Source organism: Tamandua tetradactyla, chromosome 5, assembly GCF_023851605.1.
Source record: "Tamandua tetradactyla isolate mTamTet1 chromosome 5, mTamTet1.pri, whole genome shotgun sequence".
Classification (NCBI taxonomy): domain Eukaryota; kingdom Metazoa; phylum Chordata; class Mammalia; order Pilosa; family Myrmecophagidae; genus Tamandua; species Tamandua tetradactyla.
The window spans coordinates 156,981,862-156,999,309 of NC_135331.1; the positions used below are offsets into that span (position 1 = coordinate 156,981,862).

General features: G+C 34.3%; 1 protein-coding gene across 7 annotated transcripts in view; it reads right to left on the minus strand.

Annotated features, from left to right (window-relative positions):
- Window positions 1-17,448, minus strand: part of USP45 (ubiquitin specific peptidase 45) — a 107,379-nt gene that overhangs the window by 10,072 nt on the left and 79,859 nt on the right. For 4 of the 7 annotated variants that reach the window (XM_077162475.1, XM_077162476.1, XM_077162477.1 and 1 more), the window contains 6 exons: window positions 17,311-17,402; window positions 12,410-12,466; window positions 11,927-12,070; window positions 3,337-4,015; window positions 2,189-2,286; window positions 1,123-1,209 (listed from right to left, as the gene is read on the minus strand). In XM_077162475.1, the coding sequence (XP_077018590.1) occupies window positions 1,123-1,209; window positions 2,189-2,286; window positions 3,337-4,015; window positions 11,927-12,070; window positions 12,410-12,466; window positions 17,311-17,402 (1,157 nt within the window). Of the gene's footprint in view, window positions 1-1,122; window positions 1,210-2,188; window positions 2,287-3,336; window positions 4,057-11,926; window positions 12,071-12,409; window positions 12,467-17,310; window positions 17,403-17,448 lie in introns of those variants that run through there. The other 3 variants (XM_077162478.1, XM_077162480.1, XR_013176315.1) reach the window with 3 other exon arrangements.

Below are 17,448 nucleotides of genomic sequence, written 5' to 3' on the forward strand. Positions count from 1 at the left end.
GGGGAGAGAGATCCTAATGTTTCAAGATACACAGTCAAATATTTATGGACAAATTATATGATGCCTGGTATTTGCTTCAAAATAATATAAGAGAAGTAGATGAGCATGTAGATGGGGCAAGACTGGCCATGGATTTATGGTTACTGGGGCTGGGTGATGAGTTCTAAGAGTTCGTTGTTCTTTTCTGCCTACATTTGTGTACCTTGGAAATTCTCCATAATAGCTCATTTAAAAATATATACTGATTTCACAGTTAATGTGTAGCGTGTTCAGTTTCTTTATTTAAATCTATGAACTTTTAACAATTGACAGAGTATTAATATTTGACAGTAGATGAACTGGATTCACTAGAAAACTGCATTTTATACATTTTTGTTTCAACAATGTATGTGAAATAATAACTTCAATAGTCTATTTTATAGTCACAAAAACACACACGCACACACGAGACTGCTAACCAGCAATGATTTACAGCACCTTATGTTACCCTATAACTGATTTCCTCCATGGAAGACAAAGTCATCAATTTCAACTACACATTCCTTACATATAAGTACAAGTAATCATAAACCAGTGTGCTTTCTGTCACTAACTATTCAAATATGAGCAATCTGAAAACAATCCTTGTTTGACAAGTATGCTATTCTCGTTGTATACTTGAAATTGCATAAAAATATAATGCTCTAGTACACCAACTTACAAAATACAAAGAACTGCACAAATACTAAGACTACTGCTGATTAAACACATCTATAAAAGGTAAAAAAAAAAAAAAAAAGGTAAAAAAAAAAAAAAAGGTAAAAAAAAAAGAAAAGGTGAGGGTGTAAAACCTGCTCACCTCTCTCAGCAACCACCTGATTTCAGTGGTATTTACAAGCAACTCTGATCTTCATGACAACCAATCCCTCATGCATTTTTTCGATTTTTCCCTATTCTGTCTCCCAACTGGCAAAAGTCGTATTCAATGTTAAGTGTTCCATATGTTACTGATTTACTTTCCCCAAATATAAACTTCCTTTCCAGAGATGCTAATTCAAAAAAACAAAAGCATGGCTTAAAGAAAGTTACACAGGATACTTTTAAGTCTATTATTGCCAAATCAAATATCTTAATATACCGTACCTTACAAGTAGCAGAACAGAATGGTGCTAAATCAAGCAAGAGTGGAAAATCTACATGTCTGTTTACTTTGCGAAGACTCAAGCCAGCCTTAAAAAGACCAAAAAGAAAAGTTTTAATGTCATAAGCTTAATTAGATCTAATGTATGGTACTTTGTTAATTAAACCCAAAATGGTCATTCATTAATTCATTTAATAGTCATTCATTAAAAGAAAAAAAAATGTGAGTTTCACCTCTTTTGTGAACAGGATCTTCTAGCAACCTATTCATTAGGTGTGACCCAACTGATTAGTTTACGGGCCTTAATCCATATTATTAGAGGTCTTACAAGAGTCAGAGAAAGCCACAGGAGGAGGACAAGAGCGTTGCCATGTGACAGGAGACAGAGATGCAGGCCAAGGAACACCAAAGACTGCAGCAAGCCAGAACTAGAATGCTACAAATTTGGGTGAGAAAGCAGGGAAGTCTACCCTCTGAATCCATGAGACAAAAAAAATTCCTGTTGCTAAGCCAATCAGTGTGCAGTGTTTGTCACTGTAGATTAGGAAATAAAGATGCTTCCTTTATCCTAACATAGCTTTATTTAAAACTATGAATAACTGGAGAAAATCGTGATATGTTAAGAATATCTGGGTTCCCTCCCATCACAGAGTCCTATATACAGCCCTGCCTTGGCACTTTTCTGCATTTAGTCTTAGTCAACCATGCCTAGCACACACACTCCTCTCAGTGGGACCATGAAAGCTCAGACAGCCACGTGCACTCTACTTCCCTGCTTACAAGTATTCTTCATAAACTTTATTTTCCATTAACACACACACACACACACACACACACACACCAGAATATTTAGGTTGCTACCTCCCAGTCCTCAAATACTGTGAATTAAACAATTTTAATTAGAAAAGTCTTATAAACTATTAAGATTGGAAAAACAATTAAACTCCCACATGGTAAAATTTTAAACTGAATAAATTATTATTGAATAGCTGCCTGTATTCTTCAGGATTTAGTGCTCTGTGGAACACATGATGAAGATGACTACAGTCATATTACAGGGACATTTACCTGATGAAATCTTTTAAGATGGAGAATTAGGACAGCTGGAACAGCAGAAATTAGCAATTGCTTCCTGGCATTAGTATAAACCCCTTCTGCTTTCTTCTCTGCAAAAAATATAATAAATAGACTAGTAAAATTCCATTTTTATATATTATCTACTATATAACAGTGAATATTTATGTAGAAGTATCATACCACATTTTAAAAAATATTTTAAAAGAAATTGGACTTCTGGTTATAGGGTACCTCTTTTCCTTTCCAAAATTCCATTAAATTAAGAGTCAAATGTTTTTTTTTCCCAAAGGCACACACTTATAAGGACGAAGAATAGGAGAAGTGACACCTGGTACAAAATTTTGGAAGCTGGGAAACAGCCCTCTAGCAAAAGACCATCAGGAACATACCTGTAGTCGAACAGTTGGGTTTATTACCCATTAAAGGGAGAACACACACCACGAGAGATTGTAGGGCATCTCAGAAAGCGACTGTTAGAAAGGACTTATTGTAAGATTTGAATGTAGCCAATTGTATTTTTACCTTGGGTTAATGTAAACTGGTATTTTTTCCTTCTCCCATCTAGACATATCTTTAATTACCAGTCACTATGAATCAGAGTATTCTCTGCATTTGATCAAGCAAGGTTAAAATAGAACGTATGGAAAAGTTCTTACTTGCCAAAGCTTCCTGTTCCCACTTTTCTCTGGTCAACTAAACAGTTATTACACTGCTAACTTCATACATCCAATTATTTAAAATGCTCAAATGCATATCTTATGAGTGTACAATAGATTGATGGGATTTGTGAAGCACATCACTAATCTCACTAATGATACAATTAAAAATTTTAAGGATAAAACTTCTAGAAAGATTTTGGTAGTTGGTCTCCTGAAATAAGATTATGTAGAGTTATAATTTCAAGTTAGAAAGGATACTTCATGCTTTTCAATTTATTTCAACAAAAAATATATACTGAAAATCTACTTTGTCCAGTCAACATCTTAAGTGCTGAGGCACAAATATGAATAAGACAATTCCTGACTTCATGAAGCTTGGTCTGGAGACAAGGTTCCAAAGATTCCCTATTTTGAGATCTGTAGCCCCTAATCACTATGCGTCAATACAAAAAGTAATAATAAATAATGCTAAATATTTACCTGCAGAACTTGTTTCCTTTTGGTTCTTCTGTTTATTTTCAGTACAGTTCTCACACAGAAGCTTGTTATTGCCCATTAGTAATTCCACAGATGTAAACTGGTAGAGACAGGACTGAACTGAACATTCCTTAGAAGTAGTTATATAACTCTGAGAAAGGGTCTGAAAAGCATTTTGGGGGCTGTGAGACATCATATGCTTCTCTTCTGAAAAACATAAACTTTTTGGAATAGTCAGTGGCTGATTTTCTTTGTAAAAATCTCCATCTCCAGTGACAGTGCTGCTCAAATGAAGTTCAGAAATAGCACCAGCCATTGCCTCATCACCAGTGCCAGTTTCCGTGGTATATGGCAATTTGCTTATTGATGGATGGTGAACGAGTCCACCCCTGTGCACACCCGGTACATTACTGAATCTCAACAACATGGCCTGCATTGAAGCACTCTCAGATTCTGAAGCCTCACTGTCAGCATCAACACTACTTTCAGAACGGCTGGCTTCCTTTTCACTGCCCTCAATTGGGCTTTCATTCTGAGTCGACTCAGTATTCGTGATGTTTGGAAACATTACCGAAGAATCCCCAGTTTTTTCAAGGTTTTCATTTTTTTGGTGTATGACGACAGTTCTCTCTTCTCCAGATGACAGTTTTCTTACACGTTTTCTGTCATGAATTAGTTCATTCTGTAAGTTGACAGTGTTTTCAGAGAAAAGAATCTTGTGACCTTATTGAAAATAAATTCCAAATAATCTCATTTAATTAAACTTTCCGCAATTATTAAATACACCTTATTTCTAGTACCTCTGAAATCCTAAATCTACCTAAGCTACAACTGATAGAAGATATACTAACAAAGAGTTCTAACTTTTAAGTAATCATTACACAAGATATTAACAACAGTGGTCTTCTATCTGCAGGGAATGGAACAGGGTTTTTGTGGAAAAGGGCAACGAAGGAACTCTTCAACAGTAAACCTTTCCATACTTGTTGATTTTTGAACATTGAAAATGTTTCACCTATTTTTCAAAACAAATTAAAAGGTACCAAAAGTAAATTATAAACTCTATTTGATACAAGTGCTGACTGGCTGCTATAAACCTGGGAAAAAAAAGTATTTTACTTGTACCTGGTATTCAATTTGTCTATTAATTGCTATTTTTTGACCAGACTAAGTAGTGAGCAGCACTGTCATTTGAGAAGCACTGTCACTGGAGATAGAGATTTTTACAAAGTTTACAAAGATAAGGCAACCTGAATCTGGTGATAATCACCAACTAATTTAATCAAGACTTTGGGCTACTTAAAATATTTCAAAGGTTCCACAAAGCTGAAGGTTTGATTTTTTTTTTCCTGTGGCTTAATTTAAGGGTCAAGACAGAGAAATAAAGGAAAGACTGTTATGAATTAGTCTATATTCATTTTTAGTTATTGGAAGAGAGGAGAGATTAATTTATAAAGAGTATCTGTGCCTCACATTTGTTATTTTCAAAATTAGGATAGTAACATTATCTCCTGTTTTGTTTTTTTTCCTATTTGATCATTTCATTCTACATATATTATCTCCTGTTTTTACTACATATCTGAACTTTCCGAATGAAAAGAAGGCATTAATTTTCATCATGTTTATCTGATCTACTAGAGGGCACATGATAAATAAGAAAGTTTATGGTAACACCCAACAAAGTCCACTACTCTGAATTTATACAGGACCTATTCTCTACAAACTCTTACTATGTATGTAATATTAATGGTCAACAGACTCATACAGATTTTTAAACAAGTGGCCCAAGATCATATATCAAAGTAATAAAAATAGGTGTGCCCTAAATCCAGTTAGTCTAAACTCTAATTCAATGGTTTCCAAACTAGGTGATCATCAGAACCACCTGACAGACAGGCTTTGTTATTTTTTAAAAATACAGACCCAGGGTATTACCACTTAGAAATACTGATTCAGGTGACCTGGGTTGATCTTGAAATTCCATTTTAATAAACAGTTCTCAGGCGAGTCTGATAATCAGTCAGTTTTAGGAACATTGGAACGGGAGTATTCTATATATCCCAACTGCTCTATTTCCAGTGAAATTTAAAAAGTATCCATTTCCCTCTCTGTTTTGTGCTAGGTATCAGATATATGATAGATTTAATTCACTGAAAATATTCTTTTTCTGATATTATAAACTAGGAACAAGGATCAATAAATTGATTCTGAAAAGATAATCAAATCTGCATGAAAAAAATTTATAATAAGAGGGGTGATATAGGATAGAGCTTAAGAGGATGATTCTGGATGATATATGGGGAATTAGTTCACATCATCTGCTTGTAAAGCAGAAGCACCAACCACATTGTCTTGTCTGAGGGTTGAGATAACACACGAGACCACACAACAATGCCCGGCCCCTAGCAAGCAACATAAACATTAGCATTTTTGGTAGTAAAAATTAGGATTTATGATTGGTAGCAATCATGGGAATGATCACACCTAAATCCCTACACACCATCTACTCTCTGAGCCCTGGACTAAGGAACCTGAGACAGAGCAGTGAGGACAGACTGGGTTCCTGTTCTCAGAGCTTACAACCGATCACAACAGAAGCAAACAGGAAAACAGCAAAGCATCAATGGAAGATAGTACACAAAGTGGTTAAAAACACAGACAATGTTTGAATTCCCATTTCTGTCATTTGCTACCTGTAATCTCAGGTATGTTACTTACTCTATCTTTTGACTCAGTATAATTGACATAAAGAACTGAGAACAATGATCAGCACACAGTAAGAACTCAAATGCTGGGTACAGTTATTACTGTTTTGATAGGAGAAATAAAGGTACTATAGTTCCCAAAGGAAAATAACTAGCCAGAGTTGAGTGAGTTAGGAAAACTGCAAAACTGAGCAGAGGGCTCAGGAGAATGAGGCTGTGCCTCAAAGAGGGAACAGCAAGTTCAAAAGCCCACATGTAAGAAGTTACAGAAGTCTAGCTAGAAGTAGAGTGCATGTGAGAAAAGAGGAAAATAGATAAAAATGGACCAGATGGGGATATCCAGGAAGACAGCTCACTCCTCTCAAAAAAAAAACAAAACAAAACAGCTAGTAGACAGGCAGAAACTGTGGAGCTCAGTTCTTTTCTGAAAAATCCCTAGTGGACAGGCAAAAACTTGTTGGGGCTCCAAAGACCAGGTGAGTACTGTACAGCATCCAGGGAAGAGCGAGAGAAGGAGACTGAGAAACTGCAGCGAAGAACTGTGAGCAAAGCGCTCAGCTGTGGCTCCTGGTGCCCACCCCCACCCTTAAGGCAAACAGCTTCAGGTTGGTCTGGTCCATGCCTAGCAAGCCGCTGTGGAATGGGAAGCTGTGGAAGTCTTCCTCCCTAAGATCAGAAGAGGACCTGGCCAAGTACAGATTTCAGCTATCGGCTGATGAATTTAGACCACTGGGTTCCACTGTATTAGCCTATCCCAGACAGGGACTTCTATGCCATTGTTTCGACCTGTGTCAGAGGCAGAGCCGAAAAAGAGCTAAGAATACCCTGCTGCCTTATGGCTGCAGGAAACAGGTTACTGAAATGCTCCACCTGCTAGGAAAGGCCAGTAAAGTACAGCCTTGGGGAGCTGAAAAAAAAACAAACAAACAGGTTTTCTGGCATTTTTCCTGACCCTCTCCCTCAGGGCCCTCTGAAACTGCATTGGTTCCTGAACATGTTTTGGTTGGGAAAAACCGAGGATCCAAGTATCAAAGAACTTAACACAAATCTAATCAGCAACAAAAGCCTAGGCTAAAGATAACTGACCTTCAGAATAACCTCATCAAGGTCTCAGGGAACAGAATGACAGCACAAAGTGCCCAAACATGCACCATGGGTATTCCAGAAGGAGAATAGAAGGGAAAATGGGCAGAAAGAATAGGTGAGGAAATAATGGCTGCAAACTTTCCAACTCTGATGAAAGACATAAATACAGATATGCAAGAAGCACGAGGTACTCCCAACAGAATAAATCTGAATAGACCTATTCCAAGACACATACTAATCAGACTGTCAATTGCCAAAGAGAGAGAATTCTGAAAACAGAAAGAGAAAAGCAATCCATCACATACAAGGGATGCTCAATAAGATTAGGTGCTGATTTCTCATTAGAAACCATGGAGGTGAGAAGGAAGTGGTATAATATATTTAAGATATGGAAAGAGAGAAATCACCAGCGAAGAATTCTTTATCTGGCAAAACTGACCTTCAAAAAAGAGAGAGATTTTAAAATATTCACAAGTAAACAGAAGCCGAGAGAGTTCAATTAATAAGAGACCTGCCCTACAAGAAATACTAAAGGGAGTTGTACATGCTGAAAAGAAAAATGGATGCAAGAGAGTCACAGACTTGATTCAGAGGACAATGAGGAACAAGATGACCAACTTTGTGTTTGGGAAATATTGCTCTGATTGCAATGTAGAGCATGGACAGGCAGAGGAAGTTAGAGAAGAAGAGTGGGCTCTAGGAACGAGATCAGCCAGGAGGCTTCATAATACTTCCCTCACTATCTGATCTGTCAGGCCATTTTGGTAATGCCATACACATATGAGGAGTTATGTTTATTTTTTGCCTCCTTTCACTATTTCTTTACATATTACAATACTCTGAATAAGGTTGGATCATATGCCTTAGCAAAACTGTTAACTTTCCCTTTAGGCATTTAATTTTAGTTTCTCTTTGGATTCTTCCTTAGCTGATGCTTCTTTAACATTCTTCATATCAAACGTTATAAGGCTTTAATGAGATAACTCTAGTATAATTTAACAAAGAGAAGTGAAATACCCAACAATCTACCATCGTATCAGTACTTATACCTCTATAATTAATTTTCAAAGATGCAAGAAGCTTATGACCGTTACAAATACTTATAATTAGGCAAAAAAAATCTTCTATTAAGCCTTAAAATATGAGTCAGAAAGAAAAAAATACGTGAACCAGATGAAAATGATCAAACGGGGGATAATGTGTTTCTTTGGTGTTCTCAAAATTCCCAATAGTGAATTATGGATCAACAAGATATAAACAAAAAATACCCTTGTAATTGTTTACTTGGACTTGAGAGCTAGAAAGTCTAAGAATCCGTTTAAGTTACTCCTTTAAAATATATTTACATAGGATAAGTTGCTATTTTCTCAAATGTTTTTGCATAATACCTTAAACCCCTTTAGCACCTGGGAAAACTGGTAAAATCAAGAAGCATGTTTTTGAACACAGGGCTTTCTTCAAGTCTAGTTTTAAACGTATCAACAAACACTATAACTATTTGTACCAGTATATTTTGGCGACTGGCCTGACTGGTAGAAGAATGTGAAAATTAAGACTTTCCTATATTCTTCTATATAGTTAAGAGGCCAATGAACTTCTGACTATAACCCCAGTGGTGAAGGGTACAATATAGGTCCTAGCACTTTCACAGCTACAAAATCTCCTATGAAACTAATATACTTATGTATTAAAATGCCCAGTTAATTAGACCTTCGGATTTCTTTCTGATGTATTTGGATTGAGGGAAGATTTTAAATAGAGATACCAATTCTGGAGTTTTTAGTTTATGAGTGTGTACTTAAAAAAAACGTGGGAGGAGGAAAGCAAGGGAGAATAGCCTACAGGACAGATGCTTCACATGGTTTACTTTGTGGTACCCCTCTGCTACAACTAAGTTTATCTTAGTTTTCATCTAAAAAGTACCCCGTATGTCCAGGGATATTTACTCTATTATTTATCTTTTGTTTTTTATTTCTGTTTTCCTTTATTTAGGCTAGAAATTCTCATATCAGTTCTGTAGTGCTTTAAGTGGATTTTATATTTGCCTCTGTTATTGACGAACAAAAGAAAATTCACTTTTTGAAGGTTATTAGAGATACGTTCGAAATCTAGGGCAAAATTTTCTCAGCTAATTTTCAGTGTATATTATTTTTTCTGTAATGCTAATAAATAAAAGTCAAGAATACTATAAAGGAAAGTTTTTCAAAACTAAACATTGCTTTACCCTTATTACTAACTTGATTACCAAGCTAAACAAAACTTTATTGATCTATAGAAAATAAGTACTGAAATTGGTAACTGCTGAATGATTTTGTTTCCATGTCCAAAATGATTTAGTAATTGTTAAATTACTAAAAAATAACTTATAACAGAATTCATAATGCCTAAACCACATTTATTCCATTTATGTTTTTGCTTCTTTAATTCAGCATCTTAAAGATGTGATTAGAACTGTGCATTTCTAATTTTACAAATAAGCAAACTTTTCAGCTCTTTTCTGAACTAAAAAAAAAAAACTGTGAATTGTATTTCATGAAAAAACTTTTTCAATAAAGTATAGATCTATGGTAATGTAAAATCATGCAGCTTCTACGGAGGATAGTCTAGAAGTTCCCCAGGAAGCTAAGTATAGGACTACATATTATCCGGCAGTCCCACAAGTAGGTATACACCCAAAAGAACTGAAAGCAGTGACTCCAACAGTTATTTCCACACTGAGGTTCATGGCAGCATTAGTTGCAATTGCCAAAAGATGGAAGCAACCCAAGGATCCATTATCCAATGAATGGATAAGCAAAATGTGGTATAGACATACAATGGAGTATAATTCAGCAGTAAAAAGTAATGAAGATCTGATACATGCAACAACATGGATAAACCCTGAAGACATCAGGTTGAATAAAACCAGCCAGACACAAAAGGACAAATACTGTGTAATCTCACTGCTTTGAAACAATTAGAATCAGCAAGCTCAAAAAGTCAGAAACTAGAATATAAGTTACCAGGGGCTGGGGTGGAGAAAGGGAGTGAGAAGTTAAGGCTTAAAATGTACAGGGTTCCTATTTAGAATGATGGAAATATTTTGGTAATGGTAGCACAAGATTGTGAATGCAATTAACAACACTGAAATATATCTGAATATGATTAAAAGGGAAACAGATTGTATATATGGTAATAGAATACAAATTAAAAAAAACTCTATGGAACTATACTACACAGTGAAACCTAAGTAAACCATGGACTTTAATTAATAGTATAATTATAAAAATGTGCTATCATAAATTGTAACAAATATTCCACATCAATGCAAGGTGTTGGTGGTGGATTTGTATGGGAGTCCTGTATTTTATTCATGATTGTTCTATAAACCCAAAACTTTTCTTAAAAAAAAATAAATAAGGAAAAGATCCAATTTGTTCAGCGTATGCACAAGTTATACCCATGTGGTTTCTGTATCTCTGAGGCATAGATAATTTCATATAACATAGGAACATATTCTCAGTTCCTGACCAAACGCATAGATGGTACTTGTCTCGTAATTTGGATAACTGATCTATTAAAATTATTTTGGCTTTAATTCCTTAAGGCTAAAAGAAATAAAGAAAAATTCATTACATATTCATATTTTAATAATCAGAGCTTTTGGGGAGCACATCAACACTATTAAAATGTTAAAATTTTCCAACTCCATAAGCAGTTCCAATAAAAGTGCTTTTGTTTTATATTAAAATAAATACATGCTGAAATCATATTTAACTGCCCTACATATCTAATGAAGATAATATCATTTTAATTTAAAGAAAATATTCAGTCCTTTCTGTAATCTTGCCACTGAAAAAAGCCGTCTAACTTTAAGTCAAACCTGATAATATGTAATTTGCCAAGTCAGTGCAAGTCATTTCATGTTAAAGAGTAATTATTTTTATAATGAAGTACAAATTCTAATTGCGACTGAAAATCTTGTATGGAATAATTCATCAACCAGATATGTCCCCAGTGAAATAAGAGATCTAGACAATGGCTATCAATGACTGGCAACATCACAGCAAGAAGACATCAAATGTACATCCTTGGTAGAAGTAAACACTACTAGTTAAAAGTTTCCTGCAAAAAAAAAAAAAAATCAAACCTGAATCTAATTAGGCCTCTAAATCTAACTACGTTAGAGTGGAAAACGGAGACAGAGGAATCTGCTAATGCCATGGGATGCAACAGCAAATTGCATTACTATTGAATTGGGGAAACTCTACTGAAAAAAGTGACCCAATTTCTTCAACAAATAAATTGTAAAGAAAAGGGGGGGGGGGGGCGCAGCAATCTGTAGATTAAGTGAAACATAGAAAACAATTGCAAATCTATAGCTAATGTTTAGATCCTAAATTCAAACAAACTTTAAACAGCAAAAGCAACAGAGAAGTGTTAATGAGACAACTGCAGAAATTGATGGATGCTTGGTGCTATTTTTATTAATATTTCATCAATATTAATATATGACTATTTTTAGGCATAAAAACAGGATTATGGTTATGTTTTTAAAAAGAGTATTTATCTTTTAGAGATACACACTGAAGTATATAACACATTTGGAATTTGTTTCAAACTAATAGGAAATGGGGGAGAGGAAGAATGCGGGATAGACAGAAATAAAACAAGGTTAGCCATGAGTTGATAATTTACAAAGTTGAGCAATGGGTGCATGGGAGTCTATTATTTTATTTTCAATACTTCTGTTTATGTTTGAAATTTTCCTTAATAAAAGGTTTAGAAAAACCCAGATGTTTAACAAATGCACATAATCTTACCTTAAATTTAGATGAGGAATGCTTCTTGGTGGCTTTGGGTTGATAAGCATTTTCTATAGTAACAGTGCTACTGTGCTGATCACGATTTGTCTCCTGTAAACTTCTATATTTACTCATTCTTCCCAGGGGTACAGGTTTTGAAACCTAGGTAGATGTCACACATAACACAAAACTACTTTAGTAAATAAATTCTGGATATCAATTTAAAAAAATGTAATCCTCACTTAAAAATATAAAAATTATTAATTTCCTTAGCATTAATTCTCAAAATAGAAAATATAAGGGTGTAAGTTTCTTGAGAATAAAAACTATATCTTCACACATGCATACACATACCCCAATATAAACACACCATACAAACTCAATGACCATATAAAAACAATGACCCTCAGATATAAAATATACTCAGCAAATGTTTAAATACATGAATGAGTAAATGCTCTTCACAAAAGCCTCTCATTAATAGTTTTTTTTTCTCCTCACCCTTTCTTCTATAATTGGAAGTGATAAATCAATGAAAGGATCTTTCACCATGGAGATCTTAAAAGAAAGCAGATTGAGAACTAGAGTTAGAATTCCAATAGAGACAATGACATTTTGTAAATTCTCAAAGAAAGTAAACTTCCCAGGCAATGCAGAATTTTAAATTTAAACAACGTTCCTGGAACAAATAGTGATTTAATTTGGCATAGCAGCGCATATGGTTAATCAAAACGAAATATTCCAAAACTTCAAGGAATACAACCCAGGTAAATTTTAGATTCTTTAGGATGATTCTGTTTTATTAGATACTCTATAGTTTGTGTGAGAGAAATCAACATCTGTCTTGAGTATTCTAGAAATTTAAATAACCTCATGTTGACACATTAAAAATGTACATACTCTCCTTTTTTCCATTAAAATCTAATAAAAGCTTTAAACCTATCAACTTTAAGTCATACGTTTTCAGAAATACTCATTACCAAGCAACTAAAAACCTATATGCAACTCGGGGGTGGGGGCGGGGGGCTGGGCTGCAAAAAAAAAAAAACCTATATGCATGCTTTAAGTTGTTGACCAAGAACATACAGCATTCAAAATAAAAAAAATTATCACTGGATTCAAAGATGAGCCAAGTCTACATAAAAAACCTTGAACAAGTTATACAAATATAAACTTTAAATCAAAAGTAATAGAAATACCTAAGTTATGTCACTACATTAAATTATTTCCACTGGAATTACAGTTTAGAAAATCACAATGTAGCAGTTACTCTCTTCACAGAAATATATCTCTCATTTCAATCCAAATAGTTATCTAATAAATTTTAGCATACAGAGACAGGATAAAATCTCAAAAACTCCACAAGAAAACTACTAGAGCTAATAAACAAATTCAACAAAGTTTGAGATATAGGATCAACACACACAAAGCTGTGTTTCTAGGTATCAAAAATGAACAATGAAAAGGAAAGCAAGAAAACATTTCCATTTAAAATGGTATCAAAAAAATTAAAAAAAGAATTAAAAATAATGAAAAATATAAAATAGTCTCTAAAATAATAAAATATCTAGGAATAAATTCAAGGATGTGAAAGACCCAAAAACTGCAAAACACTAAAAATTACAAAATATTGCTGGAAGAAATTAGAGATGACTTAAATAAATGGAAAGACAAGTGTGTTCATGGGATTCGAAGATTCTTAATGTTGTTAAGAGGTCAATACTACTCGAAACGATCTACAGAGTCAGTGCAATCCTAGTCAAACTCCCAGCACTCTTTTTTTTTTTGCAGAAATGGAAAAGCCAATCCTCAAATTCATATGCAAATGCAAGGGGCTCCCCAAAATCAAAACAATCTTGAAAGAGAAGAACAGCATTAAAGGACTCACACTTTCACGATTTCAAAACTTACTACAAAGCTATAAATCAAAACAATATGGTACTGGCATAAAGATGGGCACATAGATTAAAGGACTAGAACTCAGAGTCCAGAAATAAACCTTCATATGTACAACTGATTTTAAATAAGAGTACCAAGTCCATTCAGTGGGAAAAGAATAATGTCTTCAACAAAGGTTCTAGGAAAAATGGATAGCCACATGCAAAAGAATGAAAGTAAACAAAAATTAACTCAAAATGGATCAAAGACATAAATATAAGAATTAAAGTCATAAAACTTTTAACATGGGGAAAAAAATCTACAGGACCTCCTATTTGCAAATAGATTCTTAGATATGATACTAAAAACACAAGAAAAGAAAGAAAAAACTGAACTTCCTCAAAATTAAAATCTTTTATGCATCAAACTACATTATTAAGAAAGCAAAAAGACAACCTACAGAATGGGGGAAAGTGGTCGAAAATCATGTAACTGATAAAGGTTAATATCAGAATATTCAAAGAAATCCTGCAACTTAATAGCAAACAACAACCCAACTGAAAAAAGGCAAAGGACTTGAATAAACGTTTCTTCCAAGAAGATATACAAATGGCCAATAAGATGCTTATGATCATTAATCATTAGGGAAATGCAAGTCAAAACCCAATCAAATAACACTTCACCTACTGGGATGGCTATTATTAAAAGATGGAAAAAAAGAAGTGTTGGTGAGAATGCCAAAAAATACGAGCTCTTGTACATTGCTGGTGGGAATGTAAAATGTGGCAGCAGCTATGGAAAGCTGTTTGGCAGTTAAACACAGAATTACCAAGCAATTCTACTTCTAAGTATTTACCCTTCAAAAAATTAAAAAATTGGCTCTCAAACAGATATTGATGCTCTTAGCAGCATATTCACAGTAGCCAAGATAAGGAAGGAACCCACCTGTCTGCCTTGTCAACAGAGGAATGGATTAACAAAATGTAGTACATAAACACAATGGAATATTATTCAGCTGTAAAAAGGAATGAAGTTCTGACCTATGCTACAACATGGAGGAACCCTGGAGACATTATGTTAACTGGAATGAGCCAGACACAACAGGACAAATACTGTATTATTTCCCTTCTATGAAATACATAGAAAAAAACAAATTCATAGAGACGGGAAGCAGATTAGAAGTTACCAGGGGCTGGGAGAAGGAGGAATGGGAAGTTATTGTTTAATAGGTACAGAGTTTGTTTTTGGAAGATGAAAGTTTTAGTAATGGATGGTGGGATGGTAGAACAACATTGTTGATGTAATTCATGCCACTGAATTACACACTTAAAAATGGTTAAAATGGGAATTTTTATGTTGTAAATGTTACCACGGTAAAAAAATATTTTAAAGATAGACTAAAAGCACCTCAGATTTGGGGAGAAGAAAAATAACATGTAAATATATTTATTTAAAAATAAAAATCATCGTGTTTAATTTCTAAGAGTGAAAGGTATGATTTTTTTCTACATTTTACTTTTTAAAATTACAGATGGAATAAAATGAAGTTTACACTCACTGGGTGAGGGGAATTTGAAATTTTACAATTCTTCAATGTTTCACCACATTGCTTTTGTTTGTTTCTTTATTTTTCAAAATATGTGTTCATTTTGGGTGGGGGGCTCAAAAACTCAAAGTGATTTTTATTTTATATTTTTTATTGTGAAACATAACATGCAAAAAAGTGCCAAATTTCAAAGTACAGTTTAACAAGCAATTAGAGAAAATTTCAAAGTATAGTTGAACAAATAGTTATAGAGCAAACACCTACCAAGGATACAACATTGCTGATACCCTAGAAGCTTCCTTTATACCTATTTCTGATCATAACCTCCTTTTTCTCCACAAAGTTATGCATTCCTAAATGATAAACAATATTCAGTTTTGCCAATTTCAGAACATTATATAAATGGAATCAACTTTGGGAACTGCTTTTTTTTCTGTAAAGTATTATGTTTGTAAGATTCACTTTATTATGGTCCTACTAATTTTACTGTTATTTTTTTTTCCATACATGCCTTTATTTTATTACTTATCTACCCATACACTGGATAAAAGAGGTATCAGTCACATGGTTTTCACTATAATATAGTCATAAGATAAAAGCTATATAATTATACAATCATCATCAAAGATCAAGGCTATTGGGTTACAGTTCAACAATTTCAGGTACTTCCCTCTGGCTGTTCTAATATACTAGTAACTAAAAAGAAATATCTATATAATGACTCATTTTTTAAATCCTAATGTCTGTTACAACTCCTCCCTCTTCTTTGATTATTCTCTTAATCTTCAGGGATATCTGGGCAATAACCATTCTAACTCCTTCATGCTGAAAGGGGTGTTGACATGGGGTAAAGAATGTAAATGGTTGATGTTTTTAGAGAGACTGGCACTTCTGGGTTTCAGGGCTTATCTGGCATAGAAGCAATGTGGAGGTTTTAAGTTTCTGAAAAAATAAACTTAATAAGCAAAACTTCTATAGTCTTAGAAAGAGCCCAGGGTATTCTTTAGGGTTTTGGGGAATACTGTTGTTTGGGGCCTGGCATACCATGGCAATTCACAATATCTGGCAGAAGCTTGCATAAGAGTAACCTACAGAATGACCCCTCAACTCTATTTGAAATCTCTTAGCCACTGAAACTTTGTTTCATTTCTCTCCTTCCTTTTGGCCAAGAAGGCATTCTCAATCCCATGATGCTCATCCCTGGGAGTCCCGTCTCATGTTGCAAGGGAGAATTACACCCCTGGAAGTCATGTCCTCTGTAGGGTGGGGGTGGGGGGGATGGGGGGGTGTAGTGAGTTTATTTGCAAAGTTTGGCTTAGAGAGAAACAACCACATCTGAGCAACGAAACAAGCTCTCCGGGGGTGACTCGTAGGCATAATTGTAAGTTGCCTTAGCTTCACCATTACAGCAATAAGCTTCATAAGAGCAAGCCTCAAGACCAAGGGCTCAGCTTATTAAATTGGGAATCCCTAATGCTTAAAGAGAATATCAAGAATCTCCCAGGTAGAGAAGTTTAATAGTTCCATATTTTTTCTTCAGCCCTCAAGGGACTGTGCAAATACTTTTTTATTTTCTGCCCAAAATATTCTGGAATGTATCAGGGTATTACATTAAGCTATACAGAATAACAAGATCTCATTCCCCATTCTAGGCTCCATGTAATTAGGCTGTTTAAATAAACTGTCCAGACAGGTGAAGTTAGATATTTTAAAAGATAGGCTAAAAGCATTTCATAGATTTGTGGAGAGGAAAAAACCATATATAAACATACATACTTTAAAAAAATAACTAAAAATCATGTTTACTTTCTAAGAGTAAATTAGGGCATGATATTTCTAAAACACTTTCAAAAACTATTGTATAGTCAACTGGTGCAAATTTTAAAAAGACCACCACTAATTACATGTGAAAGAAAACATTATAAAATTGGTATGATTATAATCTATTCTACGTTGAAGTGAATTCCAAAATACCTACATGTGCACATTCTTCACACATGACCGTGCTAGTTATCTCACCAATGAAGATGCGATCTATGAAGTTCATCTTCACACCTTCTTTTCCATATGCTGTAAACATACATTTTAAATACAAAACGTATCAGCAATCAACCTA